General features: G+C 50.2%; 1 protein-coding gene across 1 annotated transcript in view; it reads right to left on the bottom strand.

The window, feature by feature from the left end:
* PROM2 (prominin 2) overlaps positions 1–12,403 on the bottom strand; it is a 39,547-nt gene extending 27,144 nt beyond the window's left edge. The window contains exons 1-6 of the mRNA XM_038384899.2: positions 12,226–12,403; positions 6,049–6,098; positions 4,361–5,078; positions 4,044–4,093; positions 2,965–3,167; positions 2,031–2,151 (exon numbers count right to left, since the gene is read on the bottom strand). Coding sequence (XP_038240827.2) covers positions 2,031–2,151; positions 2,965–3,167; positions 4,044–4,093; positions 4,361–5,078; positions 6,049–6,098; positions 12,226–12,403 — 1,320 coding nt within the window. The remainder of the gene's footprint in view (positions 1–2,030; positions 2,152–2,964; positions 3,168–4,043; positions 4,094–4,360; positions 5,079–6,048; positions 6,099–12,225) is intronic.
* Between the last annotated feature and the right edge of the window lie 1,999 nt (positions 12,404–14,402).

Below are 14,402 nucleotides of genomic sequence, written 5' to 3'. Positions count from 1 at the left end.
GGATGTGGAAAAAGCTAATGTACTCAATGCTTTTTTTGCCTCTGTCTTCACAAACAAGGTCAGCTCCCAGACTGCTGCACTGGACAGCACAGCATGGGGAGGAGGTGACCAGCCCTCTGTGGAGAAAGAAGTGGTTCGGGACTATTTAGAAAAACAGGACGAGCACAAGTCCATGGGGCCGGATGCGCTGCATCTGAGAGTGCTAAAGGAGTTGGCGGATGTGATTGCAGAGCCATTGGCCATTATCTTTGAAAACTCATGGCGATCGGGGGAAGTCCCGGACGACTGGAAAAAGGCTAATGTAGTGCCCATCTTTAAAAAAGGGAAGGAGGAGGATCCTGGGAACTACAGGCCAGTCAGCCTCACCTCAGTTCCTGGAAAAATCATGGAGCAGGTCCTCAAGGAATCAATTCTGAAGCACTTAGAGGAGAGGAAAGTGATCAGGAACAGTCAGCATGGATTCACCAAGGGCAAGTCATGCCTGATTAATCTAATTGCCTTCTATGACGAGATAACTGGCTCTGTGGATGACGGGAAAGCAGTGGACGTGTTGTTCCTTGACTTTAGCAAAGCTTTTGACACGGTCTCACACAGTATTCTTGCCAGCAAGTTAAAGAAGTCTGGGCTGGATGAATGGACAATGAGGTGGATAGAAAGCTGGCTAGATTGTCGGGCTCAATGGATGGTGATCAATGGCTCCATGTCTAGTTGGCAGCTGCTATCAAGCGGAGTACCCCAAGGGTCAGTCCTCGGGCCGGTTTTGTTCAATATCTTCATTAATGATCTGGAGGATGGCGTGGACTGCACCCTCAGCAAGTTTGCAGATGACACTAAACTGGGAAAAAAGAAAAGGAGGACTTGTGGCACCTTAGAGACTAACAAATTTATTTGAGCATAAGCTTTCGTGAGCTACAGCTCACTTCATTGGATGCATGAAGTGAGCTGTAGCTCACGAAAGCTTATGCTCAAATAAATTTGTTAGTCTCTAAGGTGCCACAAGTCCTCCTTTTCTTTTTGAGAATACAGACTAACACGGCTGCTACTCTGAAAACTAAACTGGGAGGAGAGGTAGATACGCTGGAGGGCAGGGATAGGATACAGAGGGCCCTAGACAAATTAGAGGATTGGGCCAAAAAAAATCTGATGAGGTTCAACAAGGACAACTGCAGAGTCCTGCACTTAGGATGGAAGAATCCCATGCACCGCTACAGACTAGGGACCGAATGGCTCGGCAGCAGTTCTGCAGAAAAGGACCCAGGGGTTACAGTGGACGAGAAGCTGGATATGAGTCAACAGTTTGCCCTTGTTGCCAAGAAGGCCAATAGCATTTTGGGATGTATAAGTAGGGGCATTGCCAGCAGATTGAGGGACGTGATGGTTCCCCTCTATTCGACAATGGTGAGGCCTCATCTGGAGTACTGTGTCCAGTTTTGGGCCCCACACTACAAGAAGGATGTGGAAAAATTGGAACGAGTCCAGCGGAGGGCAACAAAAATGATTAGGGGACTGGAACACATGACTTATGAGGAGAGGCTGAGGGAACTGGGATTGTTTAATCTGCGGAAGAGAAGAGTGAGGGGGGAATTGATAGCTGCTTTCAACTACCTGAAAGGGGGTTCAAAAGAGGATGGAGCTCGGCTGGTCTCAGTGGTAGCAGATGACAGAACGAGGAGTAATGGTCTCAAGTTGCAGTGGGGGAGGTTTAGGTTGGATATTAGGAAAAACTTTTTCACTAGGAGGGTGGTGAAATACTGGAATGCATTACTTAGGGAGGTGGTGGAATCTCCTTCCTTCGAAGTTTTTAAGGTCAGGCTTGACAAAGCCCTGGCTGGGATGATTTAGTTGGGGACTGGTCCTGCTTTGAGCAGGGGGTTGGACTAGATGACCTCCTGAGGTTCCTTCCAATCCTGATATTCTATGATTCTATGATTGATTCCAGCATAGGCACATCCCGAGATCCCTGCACGGCTGCTGTTCTCAATCCTGGCCCTGCGGGCTGACAGCCAACAGGCAAGGCGGCTCCAGCTTACCTGTGGGATGCTGCCAATATTCTTCCTCAAAGTGTGTAGAGTGGCTGGCACGGCTCGGGCCCCAGGATCCATCTGCTCCGTCACTCGCTGGTTGGCAATGAAAGCACAGATAACGCCTGCCCTGCAGGACATGAGGCCAAAGCAGGTCACCTTAGTGCTCCAAAGAGCAACCAAATCAACTATTGTCCAACAACTCTCTGACATGCAATGGGCCAGAACCAACCCCAAAGATATGGGGGGTCTTCAGATCCAGCTCTGGGCTCCATGGCTGGTCCAAACCCAGTCCCCAGGTCTATGCAAATGACCCCAGACCTTGTCCCTGTTCAGAGTCTCATCCCAACTCTGTATCTCAGCTGTTCTCTGTGCTCTCAAGAGCGGTACAGAGGTGAAGGGGAACAGGAACCTGGGGACAGGTCAGTGGGGGATGACAGGGTGAGAACAGGGGGGTGGGCCCCTGGGGATTGCTGGGGTGAGGAGGAAAAGCGGGGGCTCATTCTGGCTGGGTTGAAATTCAGGGTTTCAGGCCATGTTTTTCATATGCAGCCTCTGATTTGGGGTGCCTCCGTTTCAGGGTGCCCTACTGCCAGAAGCAGACCGAGCCCCTGCTGTGATAGCCGGGGTGCCCTTGCCCCAGATCCTCTCCTGAATGGAGGGCCCCTAATGCCCCTTTTCCCTCGGGCCCTGATGTGCCATCCCTAGTGCCCAGGAAATGCCCAAAGGGAGATTAGCCCCCAGTGGCACCCGCTCTACATGGAAAGACCAGCACTGCCCCCATGTGGTGCCCTATGGTACATTGTCCCCTCATGGTGCCCCCTGTACTAGCTCCCGCGTCCCATCCCCAGTGAGCGGCTCATCCGCCGTCTCCACTCCCCTCCATCCATTACACACATGCCTGAGCCCCGCATCCCCCAGCCCGGCGCTGGCCCTCACTCACAGGAGGACGATGGTGGTGAGGGAGAGGCAAAGCGTGAGGAGGCTGCGCCGGCAGGCGAGGGAGCGGCGGTCGGCCTTGATGCGCCCCCCACAGCGCCGGCGGCGCCGGCAGCAGCAGAAGTACAGACCAGTTGCCGGCACCGCCACGAAGAAGAGCGCAGCGATCGTGGCGCAGACGACGTAGCCAGCCTGGTAGCGGACCACCTGGGGGGGAGTGAGCAAGGGCCTCCTCATAGGGGGTACCTCCCCTGGCTCCCACCCATTCCCCACACCCTCCCCTTGCCCTGCCTCCCCCACACGCCCCGCTCTCCCATGCCCACCCCTTGCCCCGCCCCCTCCCCACATCCCCTTGCCCCGCCCCCACTAGTCCCCCCCACCCATTCCCCACACCCTCCCCTTGCCCTGCCTCCCCCACACGCCCCGCTCTCCCACGCCCATCCCTTGCCCCGCCCCCTCCCCACAGCCCCTTGCCCCGCCCCCACTAGTCCCCCCCACCCATTCCCCACACCCTCCCCTTGCCCTGCCTCCCCCACATGCCCCGCTCTCCCACGCCCACCCCTTGCCCCGCCCCCTCCCCACAGCCCCTTGCCCCACCCCCACTAGTCCCCCCCACCCATTCCCACACTCTCCCCTTGCCCTGCCTCCCCCACACGCCCCGCTCTTCCACGCCCATCCCTTGCCCCGCCCCTCCCCACAGCCCCTTGTCCTGCCCCCGCTAGTCCCCCCACACGCTCGTCTTGCCCTGCCTCCACTAGCCCCCCACACCCTCCCCTTTCCTCACCCCCCCACTTACTCCTTGCCCCAAACCTTCCCTCCCATTCACCCATGCCTTCTCCTTGCCCCATCCCTCCCATGCCCTCCACCACACCCTTCTGACACCACCCCACACATCTCCCCCTGCCCCGCGTTTCACTCAGCCAGCCCCAGGTGTCCTTGCCCTCGGGCCCATCCTTCACCCGCCCCACCCCCGCGGCAACCCAAGGAAATCCCGGTGTCCGCCGCGCCACAGGTGGGCCCCCGGAGGAGTAAGTGAAGTGGGGCCACCCAGGACAGCTACAACCCCCCCCCACCCCGCCTCACCTGAGAGGTTCTGACTGACGACGGCTCGTTCAGGGCCACCCGGAGCAGCTCTGTGAAAACGAAACCAACGGCCCGTCAGACTCCCGCACCCGGGCCGCCTCTCCCCCTCCTCGCCTTCCCCCTGCTACCACCGCCCCGTCAGGATGCGCCAAGCTGCCGGGGAGGACGCTCTTCCCCCCCTCTTGTGCCCAGCCGTGGGGCCAGGTCTCCCAAGGAACTCGGAGCCGGCACTGCTCACAAGCCACCGTCGGGGCCCGAATTTCAGGCACACACAGGACCCGGGTTGCTCCCGGGCTCTCTGCCCCCATCGGGCTCACCTGTGGGGAAGGGGTTCTGCTGGACCACATCCAGGTAGCGCCGGACGACACCGTAGAGCGGGTCCAGCGAGCTCGGGACCCGGTGCTGGGCGGGGACCCGGGGGTCAGCGCCTAGCTCCATGAACTGGTGGACGAGGAGAGGGTTTCCAGGCGGACATTGCTGGGAGCGAACTGGACCCAGGAGAACCCAGGCTAAGGCCAGAGACACGTGCAGAGGCAGAGCTGAGGCTGAGCCCCCGACGCCTCTGGGCTGAGGGGCCTGCATTGGTTCAGAAACAGCCCTGGGGGGCTCTACCGCCTGGACTGCAATGGAGCCCCAAAGAGCCCCAGCCCTCGGGGAAGAGAATTTCCTCCCGCAGGGGCTGTGCCTGGAAGCCGCTGAGCCGGGCGGTCTCCTTGGAGGTGCCCAGACCCCCTCAATGCTCCCAGCTCCCACACACAACGCGGGGCGCACGGAGAGGCATCCCTGGCTCTGGCGCTCCCTCCTCTTCAGCTGATTGTCCCTGCAGCTGGAGTGCCTCCGAAACTGGCCCGACTGGTTTGATGCCTCCCAAGGGCCCAGGTGCTGCAGTGGCTGGCTTCCCTTTGCTCCAGGGATGGGGCAAGGTGGGGCGAGGCGCTTCTTCCAGCCGCTGTTCCAGGCCCCTTTCGCAATCCGCCCTGCTTTCCCGAGCCACTGAGCACTTCGGTGCCAGCGCTCCCACTCCGCAAGGGCGGCCTGGAAAGACCAGCAGGCCCAAGGGGGCGGGAGAGGGGACAGGGGCTGTGCGCTCCCCTCACTCCCTGCCCCCAGGGAACTGGCAGTGCAGCTCCTCATGCCTGGGGAACTACCTAATCTAGGAGCTCACCCCAAACTGAGCTGATGGCATTAAAAAGCCGATTCCCTAAGAAGGAGACGTTTAAAGTGGCTTTAATCCCCATACTCCAGGGGCCATGCCGGGCCCTGTCTGCTCTCCTCAGTGTAAGTCGCAGCAGCCTAACTTATGCTCCGCTTCCCATGGCCCCAAGGAATGACAGCACAGCTGTAGCACCATGCGCTCTGGACATGACCCCCACACGCCACTTTCAATGAGGATACATAGAGTCAAAAAAAAAAGAAAAGGAGGACTTGTGGCACCTTAGAGACTAACAAATTTATTTGAGCATAAGCTTTCGTGAGCTACAGCTCATTTCATTGGATGCATGAAGTGAGCTGTAGCTCATGAAAGCTTATGCTTAAATAAATTGTTAGTCTCTAAGGTGCCACAAGTACTCCTTTTCTTTTTGCGAATACAGACTAACACGGCTGCTACTCTGAAAAGAGTCAAAAAAACAGCTCTGCTCCAGCCAGGGAAGGCGCCCAAGCCGGGGGTTATTTGGCAGGGGCTGTTTCCTCCCACTTTCAGATCTCATGACACTGCCAGGGAATGTTGAACTGTTTGGTTTTCATTGCTAATCAGAGCCAAATCCGATCAGAGGCCTCGGTGAGATGGCAGGGAAGTGCAGCATGCTGGGTAATGCAGGGGAAGATGGGAGCAGAGAAAAGCCAGAGTCACAAGTCAGGAAGGTGAGTTGGCTAAACATGTAATTTTAAACCTAATGGAAGTGGAATGGAAGCTGAATAGAGCTGAACAACTTTGCCTTAGCAATGACTAGTGCTCTGCTCAAAGACTAGTACTGCAAAAATGGAAATCCAAAAAGCGACCAACAGCTGAAGACTGGAACTTCGACATCGTGAGCTTGGCCACCATGGCAAGAACTGTAAGAGAAATACCCAAGAAAAATTCAGAGATATGGGTTACTTTCCTGGAGGTATCTGAATGTTCCTATTAAAGTATGGGGCCCCTCACATGTCCCCCTCTTTGAGGGGGACCAGACATCTGATTTACCAGCTTGTTACCCTTCAACGCCCCTGCCCTACCCAGATTTTTCACACTTGCTATCTGGTCATCCTACCCTCTTCTCTACCCACTTCCTTCTGGTCTCTATTCCCCTCCTCCTAATTTTGCTTCTATTCTTCATCTTATTTTAATAATTTTTCTTAAACTAGTTGGATTTTGCTAAGCAACATTGGTTTGTTTTTCAAATAATTGATTTCTATTGTAACCATTCATATATTAGAGAACTAAATATTTAAAGTATAGCTAAGGCTGGGCAGCAAATGGTTCATATATTCTGAGAAGTTCGTGTATTCTGAGACGTTCATGTATATTTTGTTGTTTGTTTTTTCTACAACAAAAGAAAAGCCAAACTACAGCTGTGCCTGGGAAACACACAGCAGAAGGCACAGAAGAAGAAAGGCGTGAGAATAACTAAGCTGCACAAGGGAAACAGAGTCACAACAGGGCACGGAGCTGTGTCAAAAGCAACCCAGCCCCGTGCAGGTGCCAATTTCCTCCAGGAATTGCTACCCAGGTGTGGGCACAGAGATCATTGCTCCATGGAGCTGACAAACTGACTCTCTTGCCAGCAATCTGGGAAAGACACTTCAGTGCCAAGGCTTGATTCAGGAAGGGATCTGAGATACCCTCTTGTGGCACTGCCCCATCTCTGCCCACTGGGGTGACCAGCCACAGGCACCCACTGTCCTGGGGATAATATGGTGGAGGCAGGACAGAGTAAGCCAGAATCTGACCTGGGTCCAGCTGCTACCATATAGTAGAAAGCCTGGTAAATGGCCAGCAGGTGGGCAGAAAGGAGTAGAAGGCAGTGGAGCGGAGAGAGAGACAAACTAGCTCCAGATGTGACTTTGGCGTTCCCACTCTGGGGGCCAGCACAGACTTGCCGACTGGATGCTGATGCTTCAACAAGCCTGGGGCAGGGTGCTTGCTCCAGCAGCTTCCCATGGAGGAGGAGGGAGAGAGCTGCCTTCCCCCAGTCCTGTGCATGGTCTGGGCCTGCTGGACCTGCAGGGGTGACTTATTTCCTGCTCAGATGCCAGAGGTTTCTCTGCCCAGAGAGAGGTGCCTGTACACACCCCACCCAGAGGCTCAGCCCACTGAGCTTGCTGCCATACAGTGTGGGGACTGGTGAAGTGTGAAAAAAGTAATTGCTGGTTTTTATAAGCTTGCCCTCAACACATCTAAGGATTAGAGCTCAGAGCAGACAATCAGGACTCCTGGGTTCCCTCTCAGCTCTGCCACAGACTCCTTTTGGGTACATCATTTATTGCCCAATGTGCGAGGTGCTGGGCACTCTCAGCACCTGCTGATTTCAGTGAGAGCTGCAGGTCCTTGGCACCTCTGGTAAAATCAGGCAGCTAGCCTCTCTGTGCCTCAGTTTCCCCATATATACAATGGTGATAATAATGTTGGCCTCTTCCAGGGCTGCTGTGGAGCTGAATGAGCTGGTGTTTTGGAAGGTGCTTAGAGACCCTTGCATGAAAGACACTAGAGTGATTTAAAGTATTGTTTTCCAACGTTTTGTTTTCGGATCTATCACCACACGTCCATACTTTATCATCCATCTATCTAAAGCTCAACATTGTGTGAGCTTCTAGTTTTAACCAACATTAAAGAGAAATCCAAAGGGCCATAAGTTGCAGTGTTATCGCGCACCGATTTGCTGTTTCTTTGGCATGAAAAAAACCAGCTCCTGGATTTCCAGCTTTTTTTTGAAGACAACCTCAAAAGACCTTTTTTGGAAATGACAGGTTTCAGAGTAGCAGCTGTGTTAGTCTGTATTCGCAAAAAGAAAAGGAGTACTTGTGGCACCTTAGAGACTAACAAATTTATTTGAGCATAAGCTTTCGTGAGCTACAACTCACTTCATCGGATGCTGGAAATGACCCACCTTGATTATCACTACAAAAGGTTTTTTCCCCCCTGGCTCTCCTGCTGGTAATAGCTTACCTTAAGTGATCATTCTGTTGTTATTGTGTATGGTAACACTCATTGTTTCATGTTCTCTATGTATATAAATCTCCCCACTGTATTTTCCACTGCATGCATCTGATGAAGTGAGCTGTAGCTCATGAAAGCTTATGATCAAATAAATTTGTTAGTCTCTAAGGTGCCACAAGTACTCCTTTTCTTTTTTTGGAAATGGAATGTCTTTTCCTCTAGCTCATTGGTGCCCTCGGATGGGGAGAACTTGAAGCAACCTGAGAGCAATACAGCCCCAGTCCTGAAACAGGACCAGGTAGAGCTGAGCAAATAATTGATTTTTTTTTGGTTCAGTGGCTGAACCAAAAATCTATTAGTATTGACCGAAACTAAATCTTTCGATTTTCCTCAGTGAGATGAAAAAAACAAAGAGATTTAGTTCAGGTCAAACGAAACATTTCAAATCTTGGTTCAAATAGAAGGGCCAAAATGGTTCATTTTGACATTTCCAGAATTTTTATTTTCAGGTTTTTTCAGCTGGAACTATTTGCCAAATTCAACCTGAATTTTTGAATGGTTTCAGTGCCCAAAATGAATGTATTGGCCAGTTTACTATTGATACTAAAATGGATGAAATCTACCATGCGATTAGGGTCGTAAAGCCAGTGGTAAGTATCTTAGGTCTGACCAAACTCAAGTGTCCTGCAACTTTCTTCTGCTCTGCTACTGAGCCAAGCCAAGAGAAAATGGTTAAGTCATTTCTGCCTTTTGTATGGATTGAGCCTTAGAGCACAGAAGAAGACAGGAAAGCTGCAAGTGATCAGCGAGACAAAAATGGAGACTTCTAGAAAGGACCATCGCCCTAGAGATGGAGGCTCGTAAGAGTGACCAAGGAGATGGATACCACCCAACTGAGGGCCTCAAGGGTGCCCTTGGCAGGTATTCAACCACACCTCCATTACTAAGTTCTGTAAATAAGAGCCAAGGAAAATGAAGTAGATGAGCTTTGAGCTCTGGTGGCTACCAGCAAAACTCCAAGGGAGACTGTAACAGGGTTGGCACCCATGCAGTTCATGGAATGGGTGGCACCCACTTCTCACAAGTGCCTCCCTCCCCATGGTCACTGGTTTCTTCGATGGGTGCTCAGTGACTAAGCCCTCCAGTTGTCAGTAGGTGGAACAGAACAAATCCCTTCTCGGGTATACAGTTTTTACATTCTCCTGGCCCTGGAATGGGGCCATACCCCCAGGGCTTCCTCCCTGGAGACACTGTCTTCTTGCAGCCCTTCCTGGGCTAAGTCCTTGCTCAGTCCCAGTAACCAGCCAGGACCTCCTTCTTAGCTCCCCTGTCCCTGGCCACACTGAGCTGTCTCTGGTTCTGCTGGTCTTTCAGACAGCAAGGAACCCAGTCCCCTCTTCCAGATCCAGGCAGCAACTGACTGACTCGGCTCTGCTGCTGCTTTTTATATGGCCCTCCTGACCACTGATTGGCTGCTCCTGCAGCCCCTCTGATTGGCTCCTTCCCTTGCAGGACATTTGGAGGACTTCTCTTCTGCTCCTCTCTGGGATGGGGTGTGGCAGGACCCGGAGGCCTCCAGCAAGGGGCTTCTGGGCCTAGTCTACCCCTTCCCAGAGACATTCCTTTCATCTCATTGGATGATGAAAAGGTGACCACTCGGGAAGAAAATTAGGGTTGGACAATCACAACTCCTCATGAGAGATGGGGACTGTGGCATGACTGGCTGGGTCAGATTTGCAAAAATGAAAAATTGCCATCAGACAACCCACCAAAGATCTTATTAGAGAAGAATCCATCAGCCATCAACACCCTGTTCTTCCACGTCCAGAACACTGGGACACCAGAATGCCAGGAAAAGCAGGACTTTGTTGACTAGCCTCTGGGTAGCACCTCCTGCTGGTAACTATCAAATATTTGCTACAAGCAAACTCTGAGCTGACTCTTTGGGTCAGACCAATGGTCCATCTAGCCCTGTATCCTGCCTTTGACAGTGGCCTGTGTCAGATGCTTCAGAGGGAATGAACAAAACAGGGCAATTTCAAGTGATCCTCCTGTGTTGTCTAGTCCCACATAGTCTCAAGTGAACAACCCCCAAACTGACTTGGATCTTCTACGCATCTACCTCTAGAGACACCATCATCATGAATCGGTAAATTGATCTGGAAACTCCCATTGTACCAGCTGCCACCAATAAGTAACAAAGAGACTTCTCTCCTACGCGTACTATGTTCTGTGTCAGTGACATGGATCTGTATTAATCAAAATACTCATTCGGTGTGTACTTGATTTATAACGTCTGGGAATGTTATCAGATATATTTGTAATTTTCCAGCAGGAACGTTTGTCAGTAAATATCTAGAAATAATATTCTCACTAAGTGACTGAAATGTGCTGAGACTGAATAACTTGCTACTCTAGTTCACTATAGGATGATTCTAATGGGAGGTGCGTTTATCTACAGTATATAGATAATTCAAGGAAAGTTCCATGCTTAATACCTAAAGAAAATGGAGCCTGGACACATAATTTGTGATCATCAGCAAGTGAGACAGTACCTTAAAGAGATACAGAAACTTGAAGTGATGTTTGGAGTAGCAGATTTACCAGTTTTGAGCCTTTGCCATAGAAAGTAAAGTTTTTATAGTATGTTAAGAATAGGATTGCAGGTTACCAATATGCTGGTACTCGAAGGTTAAGATAAATTAAAATAACCTTAATTTAGCAGCAGCCTAGGGTGGGTTCAGTGTTTTCTCTCAGAGTGTGATATTAGTACATTTAAGGTGAAGGTTCTGACCATGACATAATTTCATTACCTGGCAAGGCCATCTTGAATTAAATTGACACCCTTTTTGTCGTTCAGCAATTACACAATTGTCTAATTCTCCACATTGTAATGGTAGCATTATTATGGGGTATACAGTCTCACACACTGCTGATTGGAATATATTTTGATGGTACTTAATCTAAGTAGTGTTAAAGTTGTGTGGCATATAACTGGGCTGGCAAGTGAAGGATCTATACTGAGGAACATAAGAACCTAAGAATGACCATAAAGGGTCAGACCAATGTTTCATCTAGCCCTATATCTTGTCTTTGACAGGGGCCTGTGTCAGATGCTTCAGAGGGAATGAACAGAACAGGGCAATTTCAAGTGATCCATACTGTGTTGTCTAGTCCCACTTTTGGGCAATTGGAGATTTAGGGACATCCAAAGCATGGGATACATCCCTGCCCGTCTTGACTAATAACCATTGATAGACCTATCCTCCATGAATGTATCTAATTATTTTTGAACCCAATTATACATTTACACTTCACAGTGTCCTCCTGGAAGCCAACACCTTCAGTGTTGAGGCCCTGATTACCCAGCACTAGCTGAGGTGGAGCAGGCATGGTGTCGCATGCTTGATGCATGCCTACTAAAACAATTGCTGTATGCCCAACTCAACAAAGGAGAAAGGAAACAAGGAGGCCAAAGAAATGCTTTAAAGACACCCTCAAGACAAACATCCAGAGATGTAGCGTTGATACCATGCTGTTGAGACAGCAGCCCAGGATAGGGCTAACTGGCGAAGACTTGTCAGAGAAAGAACACCCACTTTTGGGGAAAATCGCCTTGCCCTGGTGGCAGAAAAACACCAGAAAAGAAAGGACAGATGACTGTCACACAGCAACCATGACCCAACCCTGCCTTCCAACATCACCGGCAATGTCTGCCAATGAGTTTGCAGCTCAAGGATCGGACTCCTCAGTCACCAAAGGACCCATAGTTGGTCACCAGCTCCTTGATACTTATGATGGCTGCATCATGTTGAGGTAATCTCCATACTGTATCTTTGTCCAGTCACATCAGGGGTTCTCACACATCTGGGAGGCTTGAAAGAAATTGTCAGGTAGTTTAATCCTAACAGTTTGATTGACTGATAAACTGATTTAATATATTTAGATGTGGTGTCACAGACAATGAGAGTTCATCAAGTTCCCTGTGTATGGTACTGCAGTGCATCACAATTTCATCTTCTTTTTAATTAATTCTAGATTTACTTCCCTGGCCCCTTTCTAGCAGGCAGGGGAGGTTATGGCCATGGTCTGCCACAGCTTCCACCATGCTGTCTCCATGTCTGTACTCCAGAATGTCTTCAGCAATGAGAGCGATCCCTGCAAGTCCTGTTAGCACAACTTGTTGATATTCTTCCACTGCAGGTTTGATCCCAAACGGCATTCTCAGCCATCTGTATCTACCGGCTGGTGCCCAGAATGTGGTGAGGTAACTGCTTTCTTTATCCAGTAACACTTGCCAATAGCCATCTTGGGCATCAAGTACTGAGAATACTTTTGCTTTTGCCAAGTCAGGGAATATTTCTTTAATTGTAGGCATCAGATACTGAGCTCTTTATACTGCTATGTTTAAGCTGATTGGGTCTATGCAAATGCACAGATTGCTTTTCTTCTCAATGGCTGCCATGCGGCTTATCCAACTTGTGGACTCTGTCACTTTAGCAGCGATTCCTCTCTCTTTCCATTTGCTTTATTGCTTCCATTATTTGTTCTCTTAATGCAGTGGGTACTCTGGGAGCCAGCTGATGTACTGGCTTACTTGTTTTATCTATTTCTAGGTATAACATGCCTAGAAGACAACCCCATCCTTCAAAAATATCATGGTAATCTTTTAACAGCTTTACTGCAGGAATGCCAGAATGTATTATCTGCTCTGGATATGATTTTTGCATTGCTTGTGTGTGTATTGTATGAATTGTTTCTCTTGGATTTAGTGTCATGAATGCATTTGAGGTTTTTAAGGTTTTAGAGGTTTTTAAGGTCAGGCTTGACAAAGCCCTGGCTGAGATGATTTAGTTGGGATTGGTCCTGCTTTGAGCAGGGGGTTGGACTAGATGACCACCTGAGGTCCCTTCCAACCCTGATATTCTATGATTCTATGGTTTGTTTTAGTAAAAAGCAATAGCTTCTGTTTTGCCTGTACTACCTAAAATTTCAGCCTTAGTACTCTTCCTTGGTATTCTGCTTGTAACTGACATGGTCCGAGTGGTATTCTGATTGTGCCCACTATTCAATTTTAATTTAGCCTTGCTTGGTGGAAGTTTCACTTTCTTCTCTCGCATAATGCTGAGGAAGCCGTTGTAGCTTTGCACGTTCCCTGATAACCCACCGCCTATTTGGCATTCAATTTCCTGTTTGTTTGTGCGCTGCCGCCTTGTCTTTGCTAGTCTTGGCGTTTAAGCCATGGGTTTTTGCTGTTTTGTTCCTGCATCTTTCATCGCTACTCCTAATGTGTCATGAGTTAGGTTCATCTTTTAATAATCACTTGAGTCAGCCATTTTGCATATTGATGAATTGTTTTTCCAGATTCTGGATGACGCTTGTTGAAAAGAACCATTTCATATCGGACATGTTTTATGGGCTGAAAACGCTTTGGGCACACATCTAGGATTGCACCTGGGATTGTACCTCCAGCTCTCCTGCTGCCATGCCTAGATGCCATTGGCGCAGGTTGCTGCCTTTGTCCATTACAGCTAATAGCGTGGCTACACTTATGTTGTTTTCTTTTTTAGACAGTCCTGTTGCAATTTCATAGCTTTCCCATTGTGATCTAAAGAATGCCCAATTTCTAAACACATCCCCTTTCACATCCATCTGCTCGGGAACGGGAATCTGCTATAGTGCTAGGCTGCTGCTTTTCTCTTTGGTTTCACAATATTCTTGGTTTCTGATTTCAAGTCCCTGAAGAGCAGACTCACTTCTGACACCATGCCCTGTGTGCCAGCATCCATAGATAGAGTCAAGAGAGTGCAACATTCAGGCTGTATTCCTCCCTCCACATGTATTGCCCTTTCTCAACTAACACGTCATGAAAGTACAGTTCTCTGCACTCTTAGACATGCTCAGGCTGCAAACTCGTGCTTTGGACTCTGGAGGCCCCAGGTCCCTCCCCCGTGGGGGTGTCACACACAGGCATAGGGTTCTGAGCAGGACCTGGGGGCAGAGCCTGGTGCAGGAGGCATGTCCAGAGCAGCCTCACTGTGGGATTTGGATCCCAGGGGCTGGTGGGAGCTGGGCAGGGGGTTCCCCTGGGGACACTCTGGAATATTCAGGACACTGGGAAGCATTTCCAGCTCAGCCAGCTCAAGCTCCCTCTCCCTCCTGGGGAGACTCAGGATTTTCCCAGCCATTCACTGGGAACCTCCATCTCCCAGGGAAACTGA

The sequence above is a fragment of the Dermochelys coriacea genome, chromosome 26, assembly GCF_009764565.3.
Source record: "Dermochelys coriacea isolate rDerCor1 chromosome 26, rDerCor1.pri.v4, whole genome shotgun sequence".
NCBI classification, from domain to species: domain Eukaryota; kingdom Metazoa; phylum Chordata; order Testudines; family Dermochelyidae; genus Dermochelys; species Dermochelys coriacea.
This window is presented reverse-complemented; position numbering and strand designations above follow the sequence as displayed.